Genomic DNA, 25,126 nt, shown 5'->3' with positions numbered 1-25,126 from the left:
GTACTACCTACAGCTATCACCTCATCTAAAGCTGTTACGTTTCGGTCAGGAAGATGTACAGCATCTGTACAGTTAGTTAAAGCATATCTTTTTGAGAAATAAACTGTATACTAGAAGCAGACTTGAGTGTTTGTAACTGTATAACTGCCAGTTTTTCTCTACAGGATAACTTTGAACAGTACACAAAAAAGCAGGTGATTGTGATCCAACCTACTGTTATGGGAGAAAAACCATGTCATCAGCTTATTCAAGATGAAAATTCACATGTCAATAGATCAATAATGAAGCCAGATGGAAAGGTATTTCTGCATTTTTGAATGACAATCCACCCAAAACTGCTATTTGTTTGGGTAGATGGTTGTAGGTTCAATCATCCATGGTTCCTGCCAGGTTCCTAATTTCTTCTTATGAAATCTGTACACATTCTAAAGTCCTTTTAGCTTTGCTGCCTTGTCCAAAATGTAAAATAACAGGTAACATTCATCAAAGACAGTTATACTCCCACATTATGATCTTGAATGGATAACTGGTGGGTGGACCCAGGGCAGCCATCAGAAATTTTGGGGCCCTTACACGGCTTTAGGCCGCCCCCCTCCCCCCCCGCGCCGCTGGACGCAGGGCTTAGTGACGCGCTGGACGCAGGGCTTAGTGACCCCCTTGACACAGGACCCACCTGAGAGTGACCCTGCAGAGCCCACCATAGATGCTGCACAGCCCATCTGAGACTGTCTATGGTGGGCTCTGAAGGGGTCTCAGGTGGGCTGGTCAGATCTGCATCCCTCCTTTCCTTCCTAGCTCCTCTTACCTGCACACATGGCCTCGTATGCCGCCGGACCAGCCAGAAGTGACGTCACATCACCAACGTAACGTCACTTCCGGCCAGTCCGACATCAGACGAGCAGTGTCGCTGATGGGGCCCTAGCTTGTCTCAAAGCCGCTGGAGCGGCAATGCAAGGGCCCTGCGCTGCTAGGGCCAGGCCTCCGCCTCCTCGCCCTTCAACATCGGCCGATAGTCATGTAAGGGACCCGGGCGGGCCCCCCAGGCTGCCCGGGCCCCTTACATGAGTATTGGCCGTACCCCCCTGATGGCTGCCTTGGGTGGACCTGGGTAAACACATATCATAGACCTCACTCACCAGACATCCAAGAGAGACATGAGACACCAGTGGCTTATTCAGTACAAAGGCATTTACAGACAGCTGAAATATATCAGTTTTGGATGGATTGAGTCATAATGATTATCATATTTAAATGCAATACCTAGCAAGCTATTTTCTTGGTAAGACCTCCAACCAGGTCTATATTTATCAAAAAACACATAGCACTAATTATTGTGTTGATATCTTATATTACAGGTGCGATATTTAGAAGTTCAAAAAATACGCTATGTTTGGGTTCCTTCTATAAACATGTTTAGGAAGATTGGGTAAGTTAAATGGAACAAAAGATGAAAATGAAATAACATGTCATCCATAACATACATAAGAGAATTCATACCATATGATGTTCTAATTGCAGCGTCCTGGATGAGTCTCTTTCCTGTGCAGATGTTCACAGAAAATATGGCTTTGGTTTAAAGAAAGAAGAACAAGATATAAGGTATACGATTTTTAACACTCTAAATTGTATATACATTTAAAAAGAAACAATAACAAAAGTACCACTCCAGCTTTCTTATTCTCTTCATTTACAATGGACAAAGTGTGTATATAAGCCATTATTGCTCACTGAAATAATCGGAATCTTATTCTAAGGCTGCCCATAGACCAGGGGTAGCAGACCTCCGGCCCTCCAGCTGTGGTGAAAGTACAAATCCCATGATGCATCTCTCTTTGGGAGTCATGTCTGTGGCTGTGAGAATCTTGCAATGCCTCATGGGATTTGTAGTTCCACCACAGCTGGATGGCCGAAGGTTTGCTACCCCTGCCATAGACATTGATAAGGAAATTTTCAGAGTGCTACAAATCATTCTATAAACTTGCAAGGTTGGCATGAACTCTCCAACTCATAGGTCTTTGTTAAAGGAGCCTAATATTTTTTCAGTAAACTTCCCTACCGTATGCAAACCAATGGTCAGTGATGACCTCTGACTTGCACAATGGTCTACTATTCTGATCTCTCAGCAAATATTTAGCTTACCTTTGAAATCTGCAACTCTCCAGTCTAAAGCTCAAGACTAGATCTGTGAATTGGCCTAGTTCAAAGCCTTTATGAGAAATGGGAAGGGGAAACCCAGGTCAGGTCCTATGCTCACGCATGTTTATGTCAAGTAATACAAATCTGCAATGAGTTTTGGCAGAATGAGATGACGTAAGTAAAATATATATTTTTGGGTATATTTTGGCAGGCGACAAATCTGTGGATTCAACACAATTACAGTGAAGGTCATTCCAATCTGGAAACTACTTTTCAAAGAGGTAGGATAATAAGAGCTATTTATATGCTAAACACACTTAAAAATATAAATGCCTTATTATAATGTTATTATAATAGTATTATTATTATTATTATTATTAAATTAATAGCTATATCTTCTGGGCTAAATTGTACTATAGCAATATTGTACAGTTATGGCTGCATGCCCACGTATAAGAAAAAATTATTTATAAAGAAGATAAATTCTATGGGAGAAACACAATAATGCACACTAAAGAAATAAAAAGATCTTTTATTTTGATCTTTATATTGGTAATCAGAAAAACTACTAGTTAAAGCCACTTGCATTTCACATGATTGTTTTTCATACTGTGTGCCTAAGAACCTTCAGTATGACTGATATCTATTGCAAAAGATATTTTTTTTGTTTCAATAAGAAGTGTTGACACAAATTGCCTTGGTCCTGTTCTGATCTGTAGACTCTTTTTGCATTAACATAACAGTTTTTCTTTTGATTGTGATGTGCTCTAACTCCATCCCAGCCTAAAAAATGTTACTTTGGGGGGAACTACATCACAGAACTACCTACTGCCCCTCTAAGATTCTCACTGTGTACAGTCCCGCTGTTCATTCTGTTCAACTGTTCATTCACAAATGTATTAGTAAATGATAAGTCAGCGCTGCAGGACTGTGTGATAACACTGCTGGCTGCTAGAAAACATACTGTATATGGCTACAGTAGATAGCTCACACAGCCCCCAGCACTGAATGATTGTTTACTATTGAATTTGTGAATGAACGGTCAGTGCTGGTGGGGCTGTGTGATTTATTTGCTGGTGTCATGTATGTTTACCAGCAGTCAACAGATCTATCACACATCCCCACAGTGTTGACTGATCATCTATTATTGAATTTGTGAATAAACAGTCAGCACTCTGGGGTTGTGTGATAGATCTGCTGGCTGGTACTATACATACACGTCGACAACGGATATATCACACAGCCCCACCAGCGCTGATTGTTCATTCCCAGGTTCAATAGACTTTTCATTTAAAGTCCAACTTTAAATGAAAAGTCAGCGCGGCAGTGCTTTATGATCTATCTGCTGGCTGCTATTAAACATACACAGCATTGGTAGATAGATCACAGAGCCGAGCAACACTGACTGGTCTTTTACTTGTGCTTCTCTTGTGAAATGAGCTGACCTCACCTCCCACTGTGCTGAATGACAATGCTCACTGTGCTGAATGACAGTGCTCATGCACCTGTGGCCAGAGACAAACAGATTTTTATTTAATTTTGGGAGGATATGATCTATATTGCCATGCATTGCCCCATGTAGTGCATGTGTGACAAAGGTAGGTATAGGCTTGACCATGGTGTCCATCTATATATCTGCTCCCTGAAACCTGATAAATACCCATCAGTGGGTTATTGGTACTCTGTTGCTAGATAACCATATTATTAATGAACACCCACATATGTTTCAGATGTATAATTCATTGTTTAATTATTTTTAACCCCTTCGTGACTGACGACGTACAGTGTACGTCGCCAGCATCGGGGCTGTTTAAACAGACTCCCGGTGACTTTTGCCGCCGGGACTCTGTTTAAACTTTAGGAATTGTTGGGTATCGTTTTACTCGTTGTAACCTCTTCTTTTATATTTCATTAAAAAATTGGTATTTTGTTGTGTTTTGGGGAATTTAATTAAATTTTTCACTAAATATTGGGGTTTAATAAGGAGTTGCGCTAATATTGCGCAACATAAAAATGTGCAACTACCACCATTTTATTCTATAGGGTCTTGGCATTCAGAAAATATATAATGTTGGGGGGTTTTAAGTCATTTTCAGGCCTAAAATGTGGAATATAACATGGGTACAAAAAATGAAAAAAAGGCCTCAGTCATGAAGGGATTAAGAATAAAATAAAATAAAAAGCAGCCTGCACATGAAAACAGTTTGTAACAATCTATTCCACCTCCTGTTCCTGGAATCTTCCCTATTTTGCAGAGCAAACCTGCAAAAGGTATCTTTACATCCCACACACTTCTGGGTGTTTCAAAAATATATGTCCCCTACTTCATTCTGTGGTTACATTTGACATATCCTCCGTCACTATTTTGCGCTACAGCATGGACACAGTAGGGGACACAGGCATCCAGCACACACAGAAATGTCAGATGTGAACATTTTGCCAGAGACCGTAGATCTGCCAGAGAGTAAAGAATCCAAGAAGGGATGGCAGAACAGGTTAGTATAAACATTCATCTATTATTATTTATTCTTAAAAAGGAACATATTTGCTTTAAAACCAAACTGAGCTTTAAGTTTAAATGACTTATATACATTCCAGGTGCATCACAAACAAATGTGGACAAAAACTCATTGCTTGGGTTTTTTTTTTAGAAGCAGTCACACCCTGGGTAGAAAAGCCTATTCCCTGCCAGAATCCTGCAGATAGGGACTGTTGCTCACTGTGTGGACATAGTGGTCTCTCTGCAATGCTTCAATAAATCCCCTGTTGAGTCAGGGCTAGAACTCTCCAATTAGCAAAATGCATGCTCCTTGCTTATATTCAAGCTGTAGTTCAGTAGGAGATATATTGGACCTCTGTGAAAGACCATTGCTTCCACACATGGAGAAAGGTTCCTTCTTTAGAGCATACTGGAAGGCAGGTGACAGGCTTTTGTACTTAGGATGTGGCTGCTTTCTGAGAAAAAAACTGTAGGACTTGTAACTTTCTGTATTGATGTTTGGAATTTTGTTAGCTGATTTAGAGCCCATTCACACTGCTGCTTTGCAGTAATCATACGGCATTCATGTACGGTAATTAGCACAAAATGTCATACAGTAGTCAAGACCGCAAACAGTTGTTATCTCTCACTTATGTGATGCTTGTAATCTCTTGGGAGAGAGCCACAAAAAACAAAGCAATGCTTTGTTTAGTCCTCATGTGCAAATATTGGGTGATGTATGACTGGCTGAACAGAGGTCCACAATTCTAAATTACTTCACTGTAACATATTGAGGAAAAATAAGCTTGTCAGAAACTGAATAACATTTTGTATTATCAACATCTGAGTGGAAAAAATGAAACAATTTTTGTTGTTTCCTGTGGCAACCATGTGACCACAAAATAAAACTGTAAGATTTGTTACTTTGACATTATAAATGTACAGTTAACCGAGGACAGATTTCTCTTTCAGAGACCATGCACCATGCACCAGAATTTTAATCTGCCAAAAAATAATTAATGAATTCTACAAAATAGCATTGTTAGAACATTTTGTGAAATAAAAAAGCATGCATACAGTCATCCATAAGCTAGTTTTAATAACTGTATGTAATTAAAGGCTATTGTTGAAACATAAATCTCCACATTATTACTTTTTTGTTTCCCTTTCTGTTGAATAAACCATGGGCATGGTAAATGGGATTTTCCAGTATTTTGTCTTCCATTTACTTAAGCAAAAACTCCAATCTTAATAGAGAGATTTAAAGAGAGGTAACTCAAGGTAGGTGATTTACATTCGTGTGTTTAACCAAGGCTGCCACACTTAATACAATCTATGAATTTCATCTATAATAATATTTATATATTTCCCCCAAGATCCACCAGCTTGTATTAAGAATCCATCTATTAGATGGATTACAAGTAGATGCTACTTTTTGCATTCTTCATTCTGTGTTGCAACTGTAGTAGTTAGTAGACAATCTCAAAATGAACTGTTAAAACAACAGGAATGCTTAGTCTTGTGCGGGTAATCAGGAGACAAGCTCAAATTCTACTGTTGAATGGGTCCGACCTATTTGCAGGGGGTGGGTAAAGGCCATTTTGGGCCAGAAGGCAAGAGGATGTATATAATGTTTGCCTAAGATAAGGAGCTGCCCCGCGAACAGGGCCGCATTTACTTCTCAGGAGCCTGTGAGCAGAGAAATCTGAGGCTTCCCCCCACATCTATTCTACTATCACCCTATTAAAAGCTGCATGGTGCACAAACTTACCTCACCCTATATAGAACTGTACAAAGCACAGACTTACATACAGAGCATTGTATAAGGCGCACTCCTAAATTGCACCATAAGGCTGCAATCTGATCCTCCCCTCTCCATTCACCTCCTCCCATCCGCTCTGTTTTTTTCTCTCTGCAGAAGTCCTTCTCTCTGTTGCTTTGCCTCTTTGTAAAAGTCAAACAGCATGCTGGTAGCAGATGGCCAGGCTGCACTCCCCAGATGCAAGGGTGGGAGGGCTTCCCCAGCAGTGTGAGGTGATAGCTGCAGACATCTGTGGACACTCCCCTCCCTGACAGGCGGTGCCCCTCTGGGGTGGGCACCTGCCTACATTGCCTAGTGGGAAATCTGGCCTTGCCCATGGAATATTAGGTGTGAGAACATTCACCCTACTGTAAATGTACATACTTTGAAAACATAACATATTCACATTAAGGCAAAGGTGAGTTTTATATGATCATTGTTAGGCATGGAATAATTTTGGTAAAATTGATTTTTCTGAAGCAGAAACTCTCAATGTCAAGCATTAACCTTTGTAGGAAAAATTTGCTTGGGTAGTTTACTTTATTTAATTTCATGTCCAGGTCCAGGATAGTAGAAAGGAGCTTTTCTAACCCACAGGAGCCATTTCAAGCTGATTGTACCCTTAGAAAACACCCATACAAATTACCAAGGCCACCTAAATGTTTCCTTCCCCATCAACTCCAATACATCACACTTCAGAAAAAATATAATTTTAATGTTCTGTAGTCATTGTTAAACCCGCCGATTTGTCATACCTATGAGCAAATTCATTCACAGCAGTGACACTTGGTGGTGGGATACCTGGAAGTGAGGTCAGCTGTAAAGTTACAGTAAATTGTTGGTTGGATAGGAATTATAATTGCCAGTAATCTAAATAATATATTGAGCAATGATTTCATATTTTGATACTCTTTAAGTAGATATTCATTGAACAGTATATTAGTTGCAACAAAATGTGCTAAACGATTAAGTCTTCTCTTTTATAGGTTTTTAACCCATTTTATATTTTTCAAGTTTACTCTTTAAGTATTTGGATTGCTACATCATACATTGAATATAGCTTAGCTATTTTTTTGATGACTTTCATGTCCATTTCTGCAACTGTAAACAGTCTGAGAAAGGTATGTATGTTTTTAATCATTTTTTTCAATATTTTTTTTAATTACACAAAAACATATTAAAAATAACCATAGTTTTCTTCTCACTTTTTTCTGTAGCAATCTGTCAAATTACACAAAATGTCTGCATCTAATAACAGCATTATGGTTACGGTGCTTCACAAAAATGGAGGTAACAGTTATAGAGATAGACCAATGTAAGGATATATTTTTATTTAAGGACCCTCTATGTCACTATGTAAGGTACAGTACAGGAGGAAATTGTAGACAGATGTCCCACTTTTAGTTAACCTTGCCAAGGCATTTATGAGGTTCAAATGGTTGTGTGTACATGATTTCATAGGAAAGAATGCTGAAATTCTTCTCTGTCCCTCAGCCCTCAAGTTAACATCCAATTTCCAAACGACGGATTTTTAAAAACCTAGTGCTAGTTGCTGCAAAAGGATAAAAATAACTCAGACTGATACTATATGGTAATGACCCCACCAGAATTGTTGTCAGTTACCACAATTTCTATTATGTAGAACTTAAAGTAAAACACTTAAGGACAAATTACCCATGGTATTTCCATAGAATTGCTTGGCAAAGAAAAATTTGCAACATTTTACACTGAGGGAAAAACCTGTCTAGATGTCACACATATAAACATGTTTGTAAAATATATAAAAATAAATTCAAAAGTCTTAAAGTGTATTTCCACTTTTGCAGCCAAACTGGGATAACACCTGCTTTATATTTATTACATGTTCCCATTCACATAGCGTAACTTAAACATAAATCATTTAAAAAATCTGCTTACATTTTGATTTTACTTTTATACTTTTTTTGCTTTTTACTTTCTAAAAAATCCAACCTAGTTTCCCCTATGTAAATTTAAGGAGGGGTCTTTGGAAAGTGATGCTTACTCTAATTAACCCTGTCTGTACTGTGCTAGCAGATTTTATAAGCGGTTGAGCACTGTCCTAACAAAGGGTTTAAGACTTAGAAGTATTTATGTTGATGAGAGGATGCTCAGTCTGTCCCTCAATTTGTCCCTTTACTTTCAATTTTAAACTGCTCAGTGTAGCCTGGAATCTACACAAGGGCCTTCACGAATGAAACATCTAACACGTAAGGAATAGTTTTAAAAATTAGTTTAGGTATGCTGGATTTTTTTCAAATTTGACTGCATATGTGGAAATACACCTTAAAACTTAACTCCAGACAAACAGCTAAACATGGTAACAAAATGGTGGATATGGGAGCCGTTTAACCTGCCAAAGGATTTGTATTTCTGTCTAAGCAGCCCTGAGATTTGCACAACCCAGAAAAAAAGTTCTACCAGCCTGGTGATCTGATATATCTTTGCTGCAACATAGGAGCAAACTTAGCTAGGTAACCCCCCTATCCCCAGTATGTGACTGGGCAGTGAAGGAGCCATATACTGTCAGCATATTTCTAGTCAACAAGTGTGCATGCAGAGCACCAGATTGGCCTTCCCTTCCTTTGTCAGTCTGAATTTTGATGTACAGTGAAAGAAAAGTGGCGGAAATTGGGTCAAATGTAAGAACTTACACTATTGGCATTAGAAATGCAAAACCTTTTTTCTTTTTTTAAATGATCTACCTTATTCAATAGTTTTATTTTATCTGCCCGGAATTCAGCTTTTTCTGTCATTTGTAGTATTAAAAAATACCTTTTATTTCACCTTTCACTGACTTCATATGACTTTTTTTTTCTAGAGGTTGAAGACGTGCAGTCCCAGTCTTTGGTTCCTGGAGATGTTATTGTACTAAGTGGAAACAAACTTTTTCTTCCGTGTGATGCCATATTATTAAGTGGCGGATGCACTGTCAATGAAGCAATGTTAACAGGTAGGTAACTACAATATTTAGAAACAGCTAATTTGAACCATTTGAACAAGTTAAATCACAACTAGTGAGGCTGATTAACTAAAAGGAAATACACAAGACCAGGGTGAGATTGCAATGAACTGGCACACTTGTGTTGCTGGTTCACCTTTGTGTACTCAGTGAATTAGGTCATTAAGGTCATTAGGTCGTTAAGATATCTGATAAATTGTACATTCTTGTTCAATGCAATTCCTGTATGCAGTGTTCAATGAACTTTCAAATAAGGCATATTTTGTGGCTTATGTGCAGGCATGTTACATTGAAGAATAAGGTATGAAAGACGCTTGTGCCAAGTCCTGCATTTTGTGTTTTTATAACACTGTGCAAGTATGGCTATTCCTTATAGAAGAAGCAGTTGGAAATAGCAGCATAAGAAATGTAAATAATTTTGGCAATCATGTGTGTGCATGCACAACATGATAACCCTGCCAAGCATGCACTATGGTTTTACTTTTATTCATTTTTTTGTACTCATCTTTAGTGACATTCAAATGTGCTGCTCACATGTGCTTCTTCTTAAACCTAAATTATTTGTGAATTAGCTGTGTGCTCATCACTGTGCACATAGTAATAATTGAACATGTTACTGTTTACCTACCAAAGGATTTGTAGTTTTGGCTACTCAAACTTATCATATACACCCCCTCTGCTAGTGAGGAAGATCACTCTGCCACCTGCTGGATCCGCATTACAGTATTGTGAATCAGCGCTATAGCTTCTTGGGTAAGAATTACTGTATCGTGGATCAGAAATTATAGCTTCCTGGGTCAGAATTACTCTATTCTGCTGCCCCTTGCCCTATATTTTATGACAAAGTACATAACAGATTCACAATATAAGCTGAAACTGGGACCACAAATTACATCTAATATGTTTCCCCCTTTAGGAGAAAGTATTCCAGTGACAAAAACACCTCTTCCAAATATTGACAACTTAATTCCATGGATGGTACACAGTGGAGATGATTATAAGAGACACGTGCTATTTTGTGGAACTGAAGTGATCCAAACAAAGGGAAATGGGCAAGATCTTGTAAAAGCTGTTGTCCTACAAACTGGTGTGCTATTTTTACGTTTTTCTTTTGTAATTCTCTGTATACATTTTTTTCATAAAAACACAGGGTTAATTTTTTGAGGTTCTCCCCATTTTATCTGCCTTTCTTTTATTCTTTGACTTTGGCAAAGGCTTATTAAAAGGGGCCTTTAAACACATGTGGTGACAGGTAGGCAGATTTTCCTTGCCTACCTGTCTGTATGTATAGTCAAAACTTTTTTTAGTTTTGGACAGGGTAGAGAAGGGTTAAAACCCTGCCAGTTTATCTTTTGCCGTTTGTGTATGATTGGTGAGTTTTCTCTTCACATCTAGTCACAAAAAACACAATGAGAAGTTAAAGTTCACTACCAAAGTGAGGGGCATTTCCTTTTTAGACAGTTTGAAAATGTCCCCTTTCCTCTTGTTCTGGGGACAACTCTAAAAGTTTGGATATAAGCTCACTTTTCTGTAACAATGGTGACTAGTGCAAATAGAGTGGTAATCTCCCCAATGGGACACAGACAGCAATGACAGATTGACAGAGGGTCAATCCCTTCCCCGCTCTATCAAAAGAAAAAAAAAGGTTTGCCTAGAGATACACTGTAAGTTGGCCTAAGCAGCATGTGCCATTTTGTGGCTAGAATCTAACCTAAGAATAACAGAACTGTCATGTTCCTGATTTGAAGGACAGTGTGAAAAGTGAGACTTAGCATGTCCCCTATAGACTTAATAACCCCTGGGTTAAATTAAGATCAAACTACAGATTGACAGGAGGGCCAGAACTCTATAATGTAATCAATAACCTATATAGGAACAGTTTGGCAGGCAGCAGGCGAGGCAAATGTTAGTATTGAATATGAGTAATAGACAGTATCAGATTAACATGTAGAATAATGGTAATGAACAAAGAGTCAGCAAGGGAATGAATAAGAGTCAGCAAGGGAAACAGAGCATAGGCCTAGTCTGACACACACTAATAAGTTAGGAGAAGCCAAAGGAAGGCAAAATGTCTTTAAAGAAAACGGCCACTAATGTGGAGACAGCAGGACAACTTCCCAAAGGTCACTAATAGAAACTAATGAAGACCAAGTGCCTAGACCTAAACATTAGATATTTCTATATAGACACGGAAGTGTAGTGTGGTTTTCGACTTTGGTGATCACCAAAATACATTCCCATGTGCAAATAGATACTGATATTGGTAACTTGCACATGTTTGTGTAGGCATCACTGGCTTAGCTGACTTTTAAGCCTAGTTTTGCACATGTTCTAGAGCGTAGGTTCACCAACTAATAGTTCAAAGACTTTGACAAGTAGAATCTTTATTTCAATATTTACCAAGTACTAATGACAACATATTTTTTAGGGTTTAATACAGCAAAGGGAGATCTTGTCAGATTTATTCTCTACAACAAGCCAATTAATGTGAAGCTGCACAGAGAAGCCCTCAGGTTTCTATCGGTACTTGTCTTTATGGCTGTCTGTGCAGTCATTTATACAGCAATTGTGTTCACAAAGAATGGGGTATGTATTCATGGTATAGAACGTCTTTTTGAACAACAGGAATCAAATTTGAAATGATTATGTGCCAAAATGTACCAAAATAAAAAAATCAGTTGCCAGAACATACTGTTGTTTTAATGCATGTGCATTTGTCTCCATGATAACTGTTTTAGTAGTCTAATCCTCTTTACATCGTATATGTAACAAAACATATTCAGAATATATTTGGTTTTTGAAAACTCAATAGTAGCTTAATCGTGAGACGGCATCATAGGCATTGAGGGGCTATACATTTCCCTCTTATACCAAGACACGCACACACACAATATAGTCAGTTGGCTAATATGTAAAATATACGCATTTCTCGTTGGCAACCAGTCAGTAAAACAGAGGCCATTAATATGACAGGAGGGCCAGAACTCTATAATGTAATCAATAATCTATATAGGAACAGTTTGGCAGTGAGCAGGCGAGGCAAATATGATTGTTGCACAGATCTGAGCTTGTTTTGGTAAATGATATGTATTTTGCGGCATAACTGCTATAAAGTAATTAATGTGCAGTAATATCTTCAACACTGTACCAGAGTTGGCATAATGCACTGACCCAAGAGGGACACTGTAATTTTACTAGGTGGACATCTTTACAATAGGAGACCTAAAAAGTAATACTTTATGAGGCACATCATTCATTTTGGGAAGAATTACAGCTTAATGTCCCCCATAAAGCCAGCTTTGTTTGTATAAGAAGGATCTCAACAGCCTGCCATTTTGAAGCACAAAGATCCATCAGATCAGCAATCTGAGCTATAGATATTTGTAAATATTGTGTAACTGGCCTTTTTTATGTTGTCCCTAATGGGAGGGAGATGTGTAATAGATGTGAAGATAGGTCACCAGCACTCGAAAATGCAAAGAAAATATAATTTATTGCAAATATCGTCATATATGTCAAAATTGCCAACATTTCTGGGCCGCGCAGGGTCCCTTCCTCAAGGAATACATAGAAAAAAATTAGAAATGTAGCATTTTCTGTAATTTTTCCCAAATCAATATTTGTAATTGGATCACCCATATATATTTACCACAAATATAATCAACAAAGTCTACCGGTTACAATGATACCATCTTAGTGCTGCTTTTATGTATGGAGATGCTAGACAGTCAAGACATCCCTATGGAGCAATCTGTAGAAGCTTAGGAGGCCCAGGAGCTGAACTTTTCATCTCCTGGGCTTAGTAATGGAAGCCAACAGTCACAGCCAGCTGAGGGTTCCACCGGGACCCAAAGGATATGGTAATTCCTGCTATTTTACAATAGCACTGGAATGGGTAGCTACTATCCCAACATCATTTTAAAATGTCAGTGGGTAACATATGGATAAATTACCTCCTGTTACCCTGGGGTTTGTTTATTAATGTTTTCACCCATGATTAATACAACTTTCACATAAGATTACATTTTAAAAATGTTAAATATTGGGTGAAAACACTGATAAATAGACCCCCAGGTATACAGTGGTACCTCGGTTCACGAACGCTTCTGTTTGCGAACAATTCGGTTCGCGAACAGGGAGTTCGACAAAATTTTGCTTCCGCTTGCGAACTCTGCATCGTGTGACGAACACAACCGCAGCCATCTTCCCTGCTCTAGACAAAAACGAAGATGTCACCAGCACTCCAACAACGATAATAACAGCAATTAGATGCTAATTTATGTTTTCTAAAGGGCCTCTGCTTTCATAAAATATATAATTGTTTGGTGGTTTGAAGCTAATTTATAAACAAAAATGTATATTTTATCATGTGTGTGCAAATAGTAAGAAATAGCAAGTAAGTAATAGCAAGAAAATTCTCTGGACAACAAGTGGTTAATGCACTACAAAGATTTCTATGGTTAAAAAGCTTTTTTTTCATGTTCTTATTCTCACAGGCCAGTGTACATGATGTAGTACTGATGTCATTATTGATTCTAACAGCAGCTGTGAATGCTGCCCTTCCAGCCACCATTACGCTAGGTCTTCTTTATGGACAAACAAGACTGAAAAAATTGGGTATATTCTGCATCAGTCCTCAAAGGATTAATTTAGCTGGGCAATTAAATCTTGTATGTTTTGACAAAGTAAGTTTGATCTCGTTGAATAGTTTACATTCCATAAATGTTTTCCATGATCATAGTGAATTGAAAAGAAAATGCTGAGTAAAGCATCACACTTGCAAGCTACTTAAAGCAAAATCATGATCTCCAGCAGCATAGTATATATATCTTTTTTTCAATATATTTTTTTCTGACTTAACCACCTACTATTCATGTAAAAAAATGCTTCCCTTATCATCTCTACTTGGCCTTCGTTTGGCCTGCACTTCTACACAGGGGGCATAAAGAAGAAAAAGGGGCCCATCAGTGGAATGCAGGGACATACCAGAAATACTAAGCAATATTAAAATAAGAAATATCACTATTAAAATAACTAAGTAGATTGTATACTGTCACCCAAAGTGATATACCTAGAGATATGACTGCTATACAAGCCTTCAAATCTACACATGTATAATCTGGTAGGGATCATTGGATGAAAGCTTGAACACAACAACAGAAATATCCTGCAATACCTTCATAATTACAGAGCTAGCTTCATACAGTATAACTAACAGGCTGACACTGAGTGGCACTGATTAGTGTAGCAGATTTTACTAACCTAATCAAATTAGACTATGAGGACTGGATGCTTTCAAATATTCTTTGATTTCATAACTTCAACCCTTTTCATGTAAAGTGTAATGAGCTAACTGCCCCGAATTTTGGAGGGGAAATTAAAAAACATACAGCTGTTACAGGGCTTCCCCCTTAATGCAAAAAAAAGGTGGCCACCATTATTGTTAAAAGACAACTATGTTTTTTACTTTTTTGGCCATAGTTCTTTTTAGGGTCACAGTAGGACATTTACTGTGTTCTCCTGTGACCCAAAACTCAGCATACAGTAGGCTATTGCCTGCTATATGCTGACAGTGCAGAGTCGCGATGTGGCGGGGAAAGATCCAGACAATATTGTCAGGGTCTACACCGCCATCTGATTGACAGCTGGCTCTGCCTCCCAAGAGCCAGAGCCAGCTGTGCCTGCCCCTTCCCCATCTGTCCCTCTAGTCAGCTCTGGAGGAATATAGAGGGTAGCCGGAAACCCCTGAAGGGAGCGGTAACTGACAGTCATTGCTCTCTGCAGGGATAAGATCGAGAACTGAGCTATCAGTGGTATGTGATCACTCATTTCTTGATCAATGGGGCTGGGATTAAGTGTATTTCACTTTCCCATGATTCTCCTTTAATGTAAACAGGGAATGATTTGAAGATGATACCTGGGGAGAAAGCGGAGTTTGTTCCCACTGTTCAGATAAAGGAATCAAGCACCACCTGGCTGAGGGTATTCTCCCAGCCTATTGTCTTTTATTTAACATATCATCTTGAGATAACAGAATACACTATGCAATTTGCACATTCATTTAGCATTTCCACATTCCCAGAAGCAGATAGCAAACCAGATAGTTGAATAACACACACCTATGAATCATAATGTAATATATTTTTATATACATAACTATTTACATCTGCCAGTGATTATTTTAAATAAACCTCATATTGTAGCAATACTGAAACATAATGTGTTTATTATTCTTTTTTACAGACAGGTACTTTAACAGAAGATATCTTAGATTTATATGGCATTCTTCCTTGTGAAAAGAGTAGGTACGTTTCAGTTAAAGAGTATCTATGGTCAAAAACTAAAAATAAATATGTATTTCTATTTTAAATGTCTTTACCAGTTCTAATTACAACCATATAGATTAAGAAGTTTGTAAACTTACTTATTGAAGAGGCCATAAGATGTAATTTCTCACTGCTGTGACACAATTTCACTTGGGATAGCATATGCTGTGACCTTTAACCAGTGAGGTAATATGAGCTAATCCAATACACCAAATATATTTTATATCACAACTCTAGTTTTTAATTTTAATTTCACAAGACTTCTATGGGGCATTGCTTCCACTATGTGGTTACATGTGAAATCAGATGTCACTGGCCCTTCCCCATTCATCCCTCCAGTCAGCTCTGGAGGAATGGAGAGGGGAGCGGAAAAACCCCTGAGGGAAACGGTGACTGTTAGGTTCCCATTTTCATCTTGGAACAGGGAAGAGCTAATCAAACTCTCCTGCAGCACCAGATAAATGCAATATGGATCTGTTGCTTGCTTATCTTAACCAGTAAAGTACTCTTACTGTATATGTGATCTACTGCTTCAGAGCTGCAATAGGTTCCCCTGATCAGATCCAGTCCCTCATGAAAAGATAAAAAATAAAGCAAAAAAAAAGACAAGACTTCAACTTTTTTTTTTCTTTTTTTCCCCCGCTTTAAAAATAACAGAAATGAAAGCAAATAATTTTGGTACTGTAGGGGGAAAAAGATGTGCCACTAAAATGGTTTATATATAATTTTTTATGTATCACAGGCATTTTTATAGCTATGACAATATACGCAGCTCTTTACATACTATACATTAACATCAGTCCCTGCCCTCAAGCTTACAATCTAAGGTCCCTATCTCACATGCATGTATACATACAAACACACACACATACTATGGGCCAATTTAGACAGGAGCCAATTAGCCTACCACCATGCCTTCAGAGTGGATACAAGTAGTTTAAAATAGTCTACAATGTATCACTCAGAAATTTGCAAGCTTTTGTATGGTAACAATACAGTAAACTTCTCTAACTCTACCATGTGAAGCAAGGTACTTTCCATTTCATTTAATTTCTTAAAACCACCACCATCACCATTTGATCACACACACCTATCCTTTAGACCTGATTTGCATTACAGTTTATAATTCCATATGTTGCTGGTTCACAGCCAGCATCCAGATCTATGTGTTCTCTGTGATCTGTCTTTTGGCTCTCAAGTTTGCCCTCCACTTATTTCCCTATATAATACAGTGGCCTGCAAGTAATATTTGTTTTTAGGTAGATGGGCTATGTCATCTTTTGATTTTCTATGTTTTTTGAGGAGAGTGTGAGATCACCTGCCATGGGTCCTTGCTATGTTTCTGCTCACCTTGTCCTTACTCTTTCAGCTAAGAGGGGTATTTCCAATACATACTGTATATTCTCCAGATTTTAATAAACCGATGAATAAAAAATATCCACAGGGAGAATAGGATCTCCTTGTAACATCAGGTAATTGGGAATTGAAGCACAGAGTTATCAGCAGAGTGTCCCCTGAGAGTAATAAATAACAACTATGATGATTTAATTTACTGGCATTTATATAAAAAAATCAATATCAGTTTTATGCATTTTTAACATGAAAATCTTATTCATTTGGGTGAGGTTATTAATTATTTATGTTCTGTAGTCAGTTATGTCTTAGAATTGTACTTATTCTATACATCTTTGCAGATTCAAGGAGGTGATATTGCTAAATAGTTCAAATAATTTGCCCTGGGGCCTAGTTCTCCAAGCCATGGCTAGCTGCCATTCCTTAATCAAGATGGATGGGAAATTAAATGGAGATCCACTGGACTTGAAGATGTTTGAAGGGACAGGATGGGTACATTATTTTACTATATTACATCTATAATCCAATTAAGACATTTGCTAAAATTATATTATTTGCTTATTAAAATGATGTACTCGTAAAGATGACATTACTCACCACAAAAGCCTTATCTATAATCTCAGTTAAAGTATTGTGAAATCTGTTTATCATATGAGTATTGTAAAATATAGTTTATGATTTAGTTATAATTTATTCTCTGTAATATGTCTTTGTTGGAAACTTGCAACAGGAATTTCAAGACTGTCTAGCTAAAATGGTAGAGGCTGGGCCACTGATCACTTGCACAATAGCAAAACCAGGTTCTAGAGCAGAAAAGGTAAGTTACATTTATTTAAATTTGTTTAGAAAATGAAAAATAAGGAAACATTTGCAATGTACAAATTCCTTATCCTTGATCATGCCACATACCAGTTTTGTAAACAAGGTACTTATCTTGAGAACCAAGCTTACATTAGTATGTGCAGATTCCCCAACATATAGCAACCAATCTTTGATGGTGTATTTTTCCATTAGAGCAATCAAATATAATTGTATTGTGTAGGCAACACATGTAATGTTGTATGTGTTGGGAGAGGCTGTAGTGCCAAAAACCTGGGGAGCTGTTTGAGAATGCACTTAAACCAGAACTGCTCAATAATGTTTTTGAAAGATAGAACAAACATGATGCTGGATATACTTCACTGCCCAGGTTTGTGGACACCTGACCATCACAATGATATGAGCTTGTCCACACAGAGCGATCTGTGAGGTCAGGTATGTTGGACAAGAAGACCCCTTGAGTTCTTCCACACCAAATTATTCAAACCATGTATTCATGGATCTGGCTTTGTGCAGGGGGTACAGTGATGCTGTAAAAGAAAAAGGCCTTTCATAAACTACTGCCACAAGGTTGGAAGAACATAATAGTTTAAAATGTCTTTGTATGCCATAACATTAAAAAGTACCTTTTACAGACCCAAATGTATTAACTTGATGGTCTAGAAACTTTCTGCAATATAGTGTACATTTACATGGGCATTAAACGTTAATTAAGATGCAAAGTTCAGCTCAATATAAAGGCTTTTACATATCTACATTTGAAAAACAAATTGCTATTTGCTTTCTTTGGTAAGATAGTTTTTGAAATGTGGATATGGGAAAGCTTGTGTATTGATAAAATACATCTATAACTGGCATTTTAATAAGAGATGCACTACAGATGAAACCTGCTAATTGTACATGCATTTAATCATTCTAAATATTCTAAAAACATAACAATGGGCACTCTGTCCTAAGTAATGCTAAGCCTAATAAAATCACAGACTCAGCATCATTGGGCTCCTTGCCCAGCCACTGCACCTGTCACATAGGCAGGTGCAGTGGCTGAGCTTTTTCAGTGACGCAAAGCCTGTTAACAGTGCAGGCTAAGTGTCAGTGAGCATAGCATTGCCAGTCACTGTGTCTGCTGGGGCAGAGACATTTACTCAGTGATGCTGAGCGTGCACTTTTAACAGGCTCCCTATCACTGAGCTGACTGCCTGTGTGTGCGCAGGCAGTGCTATCAGGACCTGGGGTGACCATCTTTGCCACAGGGGGTGGCAGAAATGGCTGCCTCGGATGGCATCCACCCCTGACTTGGCCCTGACTGTATTATGTATTTCTATATTAGTGTATAATATAAGTTAAGGTTAAGGTTAATTTGTACCTATGAGCTTTAGCTGCATTTAACAGCACCTCAAAGTACCGCAGCGCTGAATACTGAAAAATGGCCTGGATGGGAAGGGGGTTTAACACCGCGGATGTCAACTGGTTAAGGAGAGTTCAGTACAATTGTCCTCTATGACACAGTTTTCACCAATGTGTTTTGTATGATTGTGTTTTGACTATTGCTGCTGGATGTAATTTAAATGACATCTTTTATAGAAGAGAATGGAAAGGTATAAAAAACAAATGTTATAATGCGATATAAATGCACAGAGCTGCATAGCGCAGTTTCTTACAACTGGAAATGGATAATAAACAGTGAATGGGAAGACTTAGAACCTCTATCAGGTTCTATTTAATTCCAATATTAATTAATTATAATGTTACTGTCTGTGTTTTCCTGTCCTAGTGAAAGAAATGTCCCAAAGGGGTCCGAAAAGTATTATTTACCCTCATAAGTATATCCAAATCTAAAATAAAAGAAAGAAAGTTTAAGTTGGTGTTGGGCTGCAAATGCTTTTCATTTTCCATACCTAACTATGACCATATTGTGTGTTATGTTAAAAAATTGATAAGCACTTAATAAATAGTAAGAAAAAAGTAACAGAGTAAATGTTATTGTTTAGGTACCAGTGGAAGGAATCATCATTCTACATCAATTTCCCTTCTCCTCCAGTGCACAGCGTATGTCAGTGATCACTCAGGTTATCGGAGAGAGTGACCTGACAGTGTTTATGAAAGGAGCTCCAGAAATGGTTATTCGTTACTGTAAACCTGACACAGGTTAATATTGTATTGTAATGTATAGGGTAAAATACTGATAAAAATAAAGGACATTCATTCTAAATGTGGCACTTGTAGCTGGAGTGTGGTGGGTTAAGTCACTTGCTGGCTTTTTATAAGGCTCCATTCACACCTAGGCAATTAGAGTTTTTGCGCATATTGGCACATGTTTTGCACATTTTTGCGAGTATTAAACGCGTACAGTGAAGATGCGTTTCAGCAGACAGAAATCTGCAAAATACTTGTGTCTCGTTTTTCTATCTAAGTCTCTGGGGCCAAACAAGCTGTAATCTGCCAAAAAAAGCTCACATACTTTTTCCAGCATTCAGCGTTTTAAGGTTTGTGACAAAACGCTTGGGTGTGAAAGGGGCCATGGAAATGAATGGGATTCTTTGTGTAGAGAGTTTTGTTGCGCTTAGCTCTGAGTGTTAAAATGCCTACATGTGAACAGGGACTTATTGTTAAGAACTCCTTTGTAATGGCTATGACAGGTGTGCAGATCTGGGAAGTCAAGTGCATAGATGTCACCCCCAGAATCAATGACAGAAATAAGAAACTATAATAGTGTTTTTCTCTCCAGCATATACTACAAACTGAAATACAGTCTTGAATGGACTGATTTTTTAAAAATTACTTGGCTATAATGCAAACTTCTTTATAACTTTATATTGATTGATATACTACAAAGGGCTGATTTAGTAAGGGTTACTAATCAATACCAAATCATCCGATCACATTCTTCACATATGGTTGAAGATTCAACATGAACATAACTTCACCTTATTTACTAAACCAAATGAACAACCACTTTGTTAAATGAACAGTCTCTACTTCTTTAGTAAAATCATTCCAAAGAGTAACTGAAACCAAATACATTTCTTAGTAATAAGATTGATGTGCACAAGGAGTAAATATAGGTCACTAAGAAGGTTATTCACTAAGGCGCCAAAGGATCCAGCCACAAGCTTTGGATGATCCTTAGGCTCACTTCGGCCACCGGAGCCCTTTGGTTCATTCGAACCGAAGGGCTGCTGTACGGGCTATTCACAATAGTCCGAACAGCAGCTGAAGGCAGCCGAGCAGCTCAGTCGAGCCGAACGCATATGCTTCGGCTCAGCTGAGCCGTAGTGACAGCCGAAGTGGAGAGAAAGGCCACCCGAAGCCGACTGTTCTCTCCGCAAAAGACAACAGCCGGGTGGAGCCAGCCATAATGTCATGGCTGGCTCCGCCCAGTTGTTGTCCTTCAATGACAGCCCAGCATCCTCGAGTCCATCCTTGCTCTGTTTATTAAAATGTGTTAATTTATTAACACATTTATAAAATATATTACTTTCTTTATTACCGCTCCTCTGTATCACTGCTTCTCTATATGGCACTTGTGCATTACTGCTCCCCTTCGTCACACTTCTTCATTAATGCTTCTCCTTACTGCACCTCTGCATTACTGCTCTTCTTCATCTCACTTCTGCATTAATGCTCATCCTCAGTGCACCTCTGGATTACTTCTCCTCTTTACTACATCTCTGCATCACTGCACTTGTGCTTTACTGCTCTTTTTCATTATACAGTACTTCTGCATTATTGTCCTTCCTTCCTGCACCTCTGCATTACTGATCCTCCTTACTGCACTTGTGCATTACTGAGCTTCTGCATCACTGCTTCGCTTTACAGCACTTGTGCATTACTGCTCTTCTTGGGGAGTCTGCTCTAAGTTCGGACTTTTAAAAGTAGGCACTAAATGACTGCTTTGCTTTAAAATCCAAGCCCCACAATAATTATGTTTTAGGGTATGCATTTTGTTTGTTTAGTAATGTCTGTTAAGGTTCTCATTCATCTAGGTCATGGTATATCTGTAAAAATATATCTGTAAAAAATAAATCCAGGCAACTGGACTTGCTGTATTTTTGTTGAAGACGTTTCACTGGTCATCCAACCAGCTTTCTCAATTCAGAATTACTTATACAAAAATTATCTGGGAATAAATATGGTGAATGTTGCTCCAATCCACACAATCTGTGTGTCGCAACCAGGTGTTGATTGCATTTGCATAATTCGTAACACCTCCTAGCTCCAATTATGCAAATGCAATCAACACATGGTTGTGGCTAACAGATTTAATCTGGATTGGGGTGACATTCACCATATTTATTCCCAGAGATTTTTTGTACAAGTCATTCTGAATTGAGAATGCTGGTTGGATGACCAGTGAAACGTCTTCAAGAAAAATACAGCAAGTCCAGTTGCCTTGACTTATTTTTTACAGATTTGTTTAGTAATGCTTGTAAAATGATACTAAGGGAGCAAAATGAAAGGCTTGCCCTACTTACATCTAGCAAAGTAAGTTTTTGACTATAGATTTTTACCATATGCTTTCTCTGGGTGTTTTCTGATCACAAAGATGCTTTGTTTGTCAAATAGTTCCAGACACTTTTTATAAGCAACTTGACCTCTACACAAAGCAAGGGTTCCGTGTAATAGGACTGGCATATCGATCTCTACAAAAGGAGGGACTGCCACTGACATCAGACTTAAACAGGTGAACACAATTTTTTGAATATTGTTATCTTTTAAAATTAATATGTCTTATATTTCATATAAATATTCAGAAAAAAAAATCACAAACCTGCAGCTGTCTCCCACACCTTCATGTCATGGTCCATTCCCAAACAATCCTGGCAGGCAAAGCTGCGGCATTCCTAGGTAGATTTAGAGCTTGTCCCTAGGTTCCACCTTCACACATTCCTATTTGGCAATCACTATGATGGGCAGCCTCATTTACTAAAAGGAATGTGTACACTGCAAGGATTTTACTTTCCAAACTTTATTGCAGATTCTTACCTGTCATTGATCTGAAGATATTGGTTTACCTGAAGGTGGTCATACACCTTACAACCATTGCACGACTTTCGTTGTGCGATGGTTGTAAGGTGATTAAAAGTTCATACGACCTGCCCATCTTGGACAGACAGATTGTACTTGCGATCATCGCAAGTCCTCCCCGCTGAGGGGAGGGCTTACAGATGACTGCAATGGCAAGCGGGCAGTGTGCGCTTGCACACCTCGGACCGTGCGGCTTTCATCTTGCGATCGCGCTACCAACCCGCCGAAAAGCGCATGAATTTCGGCTGGTTTCCTAGCGTGCTCATAATATGAAAATCGTCAGGTGTATGGGCAGCTTTAGTATGTCCTTTCTCACATTAACTGCAAAAATGGGAAAATCAGCCTTCACTATCACTACCTAAGCAAGCACAATGCTTTAATTAAAAATGAAGAATCTCCAAAAAATAAACTACTAGGGTTTTCTGTCAATTTAACTTCCAGCTCCCTGCATTCATCTGGGAAAAGCAAACTTGATGTTTTATCAGTTTGTAAGTTTTAGAAAGTGATAGCTAGTTTCAGAATGAAAGTGAAATGTTTTTTTTTCCAATAACATTAAATTACAAGGAAACACTATATAATCTGAAGTCATGGTGAATGACCTCTACGTGGCATAATAGGCCCAGTCCACTTATTTTGGTGTAGCTTGTACTTGGGCTTGTTCTTTTAGGATGTTAGTGGAAATAATGTGGGTGTTAGTTAATCTGTAGAACCTGAACAAAGCTTCATTGCCAACTTGTTGAAGGATGGAAATAGGAGTGAGAGAAGACAGGGCACCCTATACACACTGTTAATGACATAGGCCTGACTTCTGTACCCCTTCAAAATTTGTCTGTGCACTTACTAGAGGTATTTTAGTTAAACTTCCCTAAGGCAGCATAACTGAGAAGGCTGATTTGTGGTCCTCTGAATCAGCCATATTTTTTCTCAAACACACACATATGTGTGATTCTAATTTTCTACCACTAGATGTCTCTAATGAGATGCTTACATTATAATGGTTTTAAAATAGGATACAAGAGACCTAGGGTCTATTCACGAAGCTGCCGAAGGATCTAGCCGTAACTTCGGCCGATCCTTCGGCTAGCTTTGGCCCCAGGACCCCTTCGGTTCAGTAGAACCAAAGGGGTGCTGTACAGGCTATTCACTATAGCCCGTACAGCTCCCGAACGTGGCCGAGCGGCTCAGTCGAGCCGAACGCATATGCCTCGGCTGAGCCGCGCTGAAAGCCGATCAGTGTTCGGCTCACTTCAGGTCGGTCATTCACTCGGCTGCCTACAGCAGCTTAGTGAATAGACCCCTAAATTTGTTATTTACTAACCTTATTTTGTACATTGTTGATTGAGGGTAATTCGTATGAGTGACTATTTGATTATATCTATGTGTGGTTATAATATAAGGAACTTTAATGGTGCTTTTATGTTTTTTGTATCTTATTGTATTTATTCTTTATGATACACCATTTGTATGCATGTATTTGATTCTGCAACTGATTAATCAGAGGTGTTTTCTGATTGGATTGCCCAAGTATTGAAGATTGTACTATGTTTAGCTTTATAATTAAATGTGACATCACCGCCACTCATCCAATCAGCGAACACCTAGTATTCAATGAGGAAAAATACTAAGCTTTCCCTGCATGGCCGCTGTGCCGAGCGAGTGACCCTCTGTGTTTTAAGAGAAAGTAGCTCAGCGGCTGTACCTGGACCTGCAAGGTCACTGTAAGACACTGTAGTAACTGTGGCTACTACAGTGTTTTTTTACATGATCCCCATTAGTATATATACATAGTATATATATATCCCCATAAGTATATATACATTTCTATAGCTGGAGTTCAGCTTTTAGCATGATTAGTATTTGTGCTTAAATTCAATAAACCTCTCTGATCACCACAATTCCCTCTGTGGAATATTTGTTTTTTCCTAAGCCAGTCACTCACCACTCCTACGTGGGGGATCGCTACAGGTGCTTTCCTTCAATACACAAAATCTGTAGGCAGAGGCCCAGGAAAGAGCGATTTTTCTAGAATGCTTAAACCAGAAGCACAGAAGTGAGGGAAACTTTGCCTAGCTGCATCCTAAATGCTCTCTGCAGAATACCAAATACATGAAAACACTCACTGTCTGTAATGGCCCCTACAGCATAATGGCCCATGTACCTGTTATATAGTGCATATCATAAATTGTTTGCAGCAAGCAATTTTT

The 25,126-nt window shown here is 38.4% G+C and overlaps 1 protein-coding gene across 3 annotated transcripts in view; it reads left to right on the top strand.

Moving 5' to 3' along the window:
- LOC108796186 (probable cation-transporting ATPase 13A4) overlaps nucleotides 1-25,126 on the top strand; it is a 61,533-nt gene that overhangs the window by 14,115 nt on the left and 22,292 nt on the right. For 2 of the 3 annotated variants that reach the window (XM_018567635.1, XM_018567629.1), the window contains exons 6-17: nucleotides 2,348-2,417; nucleotides 7,403-7,537; nucleotides 7,634-7,706; nucleotides 9,256-9,387; nucleotides 10,313-10,483; nucleotides 11,825-11,982; nucleotides 13,893-14,081; nucleotides 15,640-15,701; nucleotides 17,417-17,567; nucleotides 17,806-17,892; nucleotides 19,886-20,042; nucleotides 22,461-22,578. In XM_018567635.1, the coding sequence (XP_018423137.1) occupies nucleotides 2,348-2,417; nucleotides 7,403-7,537; nucleotides 7,634-7,706; nucleotides 9,256-9,387; nucleotides 10,313-10,483; nucleotides 11,825-11,982; nucleotides 13,893-14,081; nucleotides 15,640-15,701; nucleotides 17,417-17,567; nucleotides 17,806-17,892; nucleotides 19,886-20,042; nucleotides 22,461-22,578 (1,503 nt within the window). Of the gene's footprint in view, nucleotides 1-190; nucleotides 300-1,355; nucleotides 1,427-1,518; nucleotides 1,600-2,347; nucleotides 2,418-7,402; nucleotides 7,538-7,633; nucleotides 7,707-9,255; nucleotides 9,388-10,312; nucleotides 10,484-11,824; nucleotides 11,983-13,892; nucleotides 14,082-15,639; nucleotides 15,702-17,416; nucleotides 17,568-17,805; nucleotides 17,893-19,885; nucleotides 20,043-22,460; nucleotides 22,579-25,126 lie in introns of those variants that run through there. The other variant, XM_018567644.1, reaches the window with a different exon arrangement.

Source organism: Nanorana parkeri, unplaced genomic scaffold, assembly GCF_000935625.1.
Source record: "Nanorana parkeri isolate BGI_ZX_2015 unplaced genomic scaffold, ASM93562v1 scaffold29, whole genome shotgun sequence".
Taxonomy (NCBI): Eukaryota; Metazoa; Chordata; class Amphibia; order Anura; family Dicroglossidae; genus Nanorana; species Nanorana parkeri.
The sequence above is the reverse complement of the archived record's forward strand: the minus strand, read 5'-3'. Positions and strand labels throughout refer to the sequence as shown.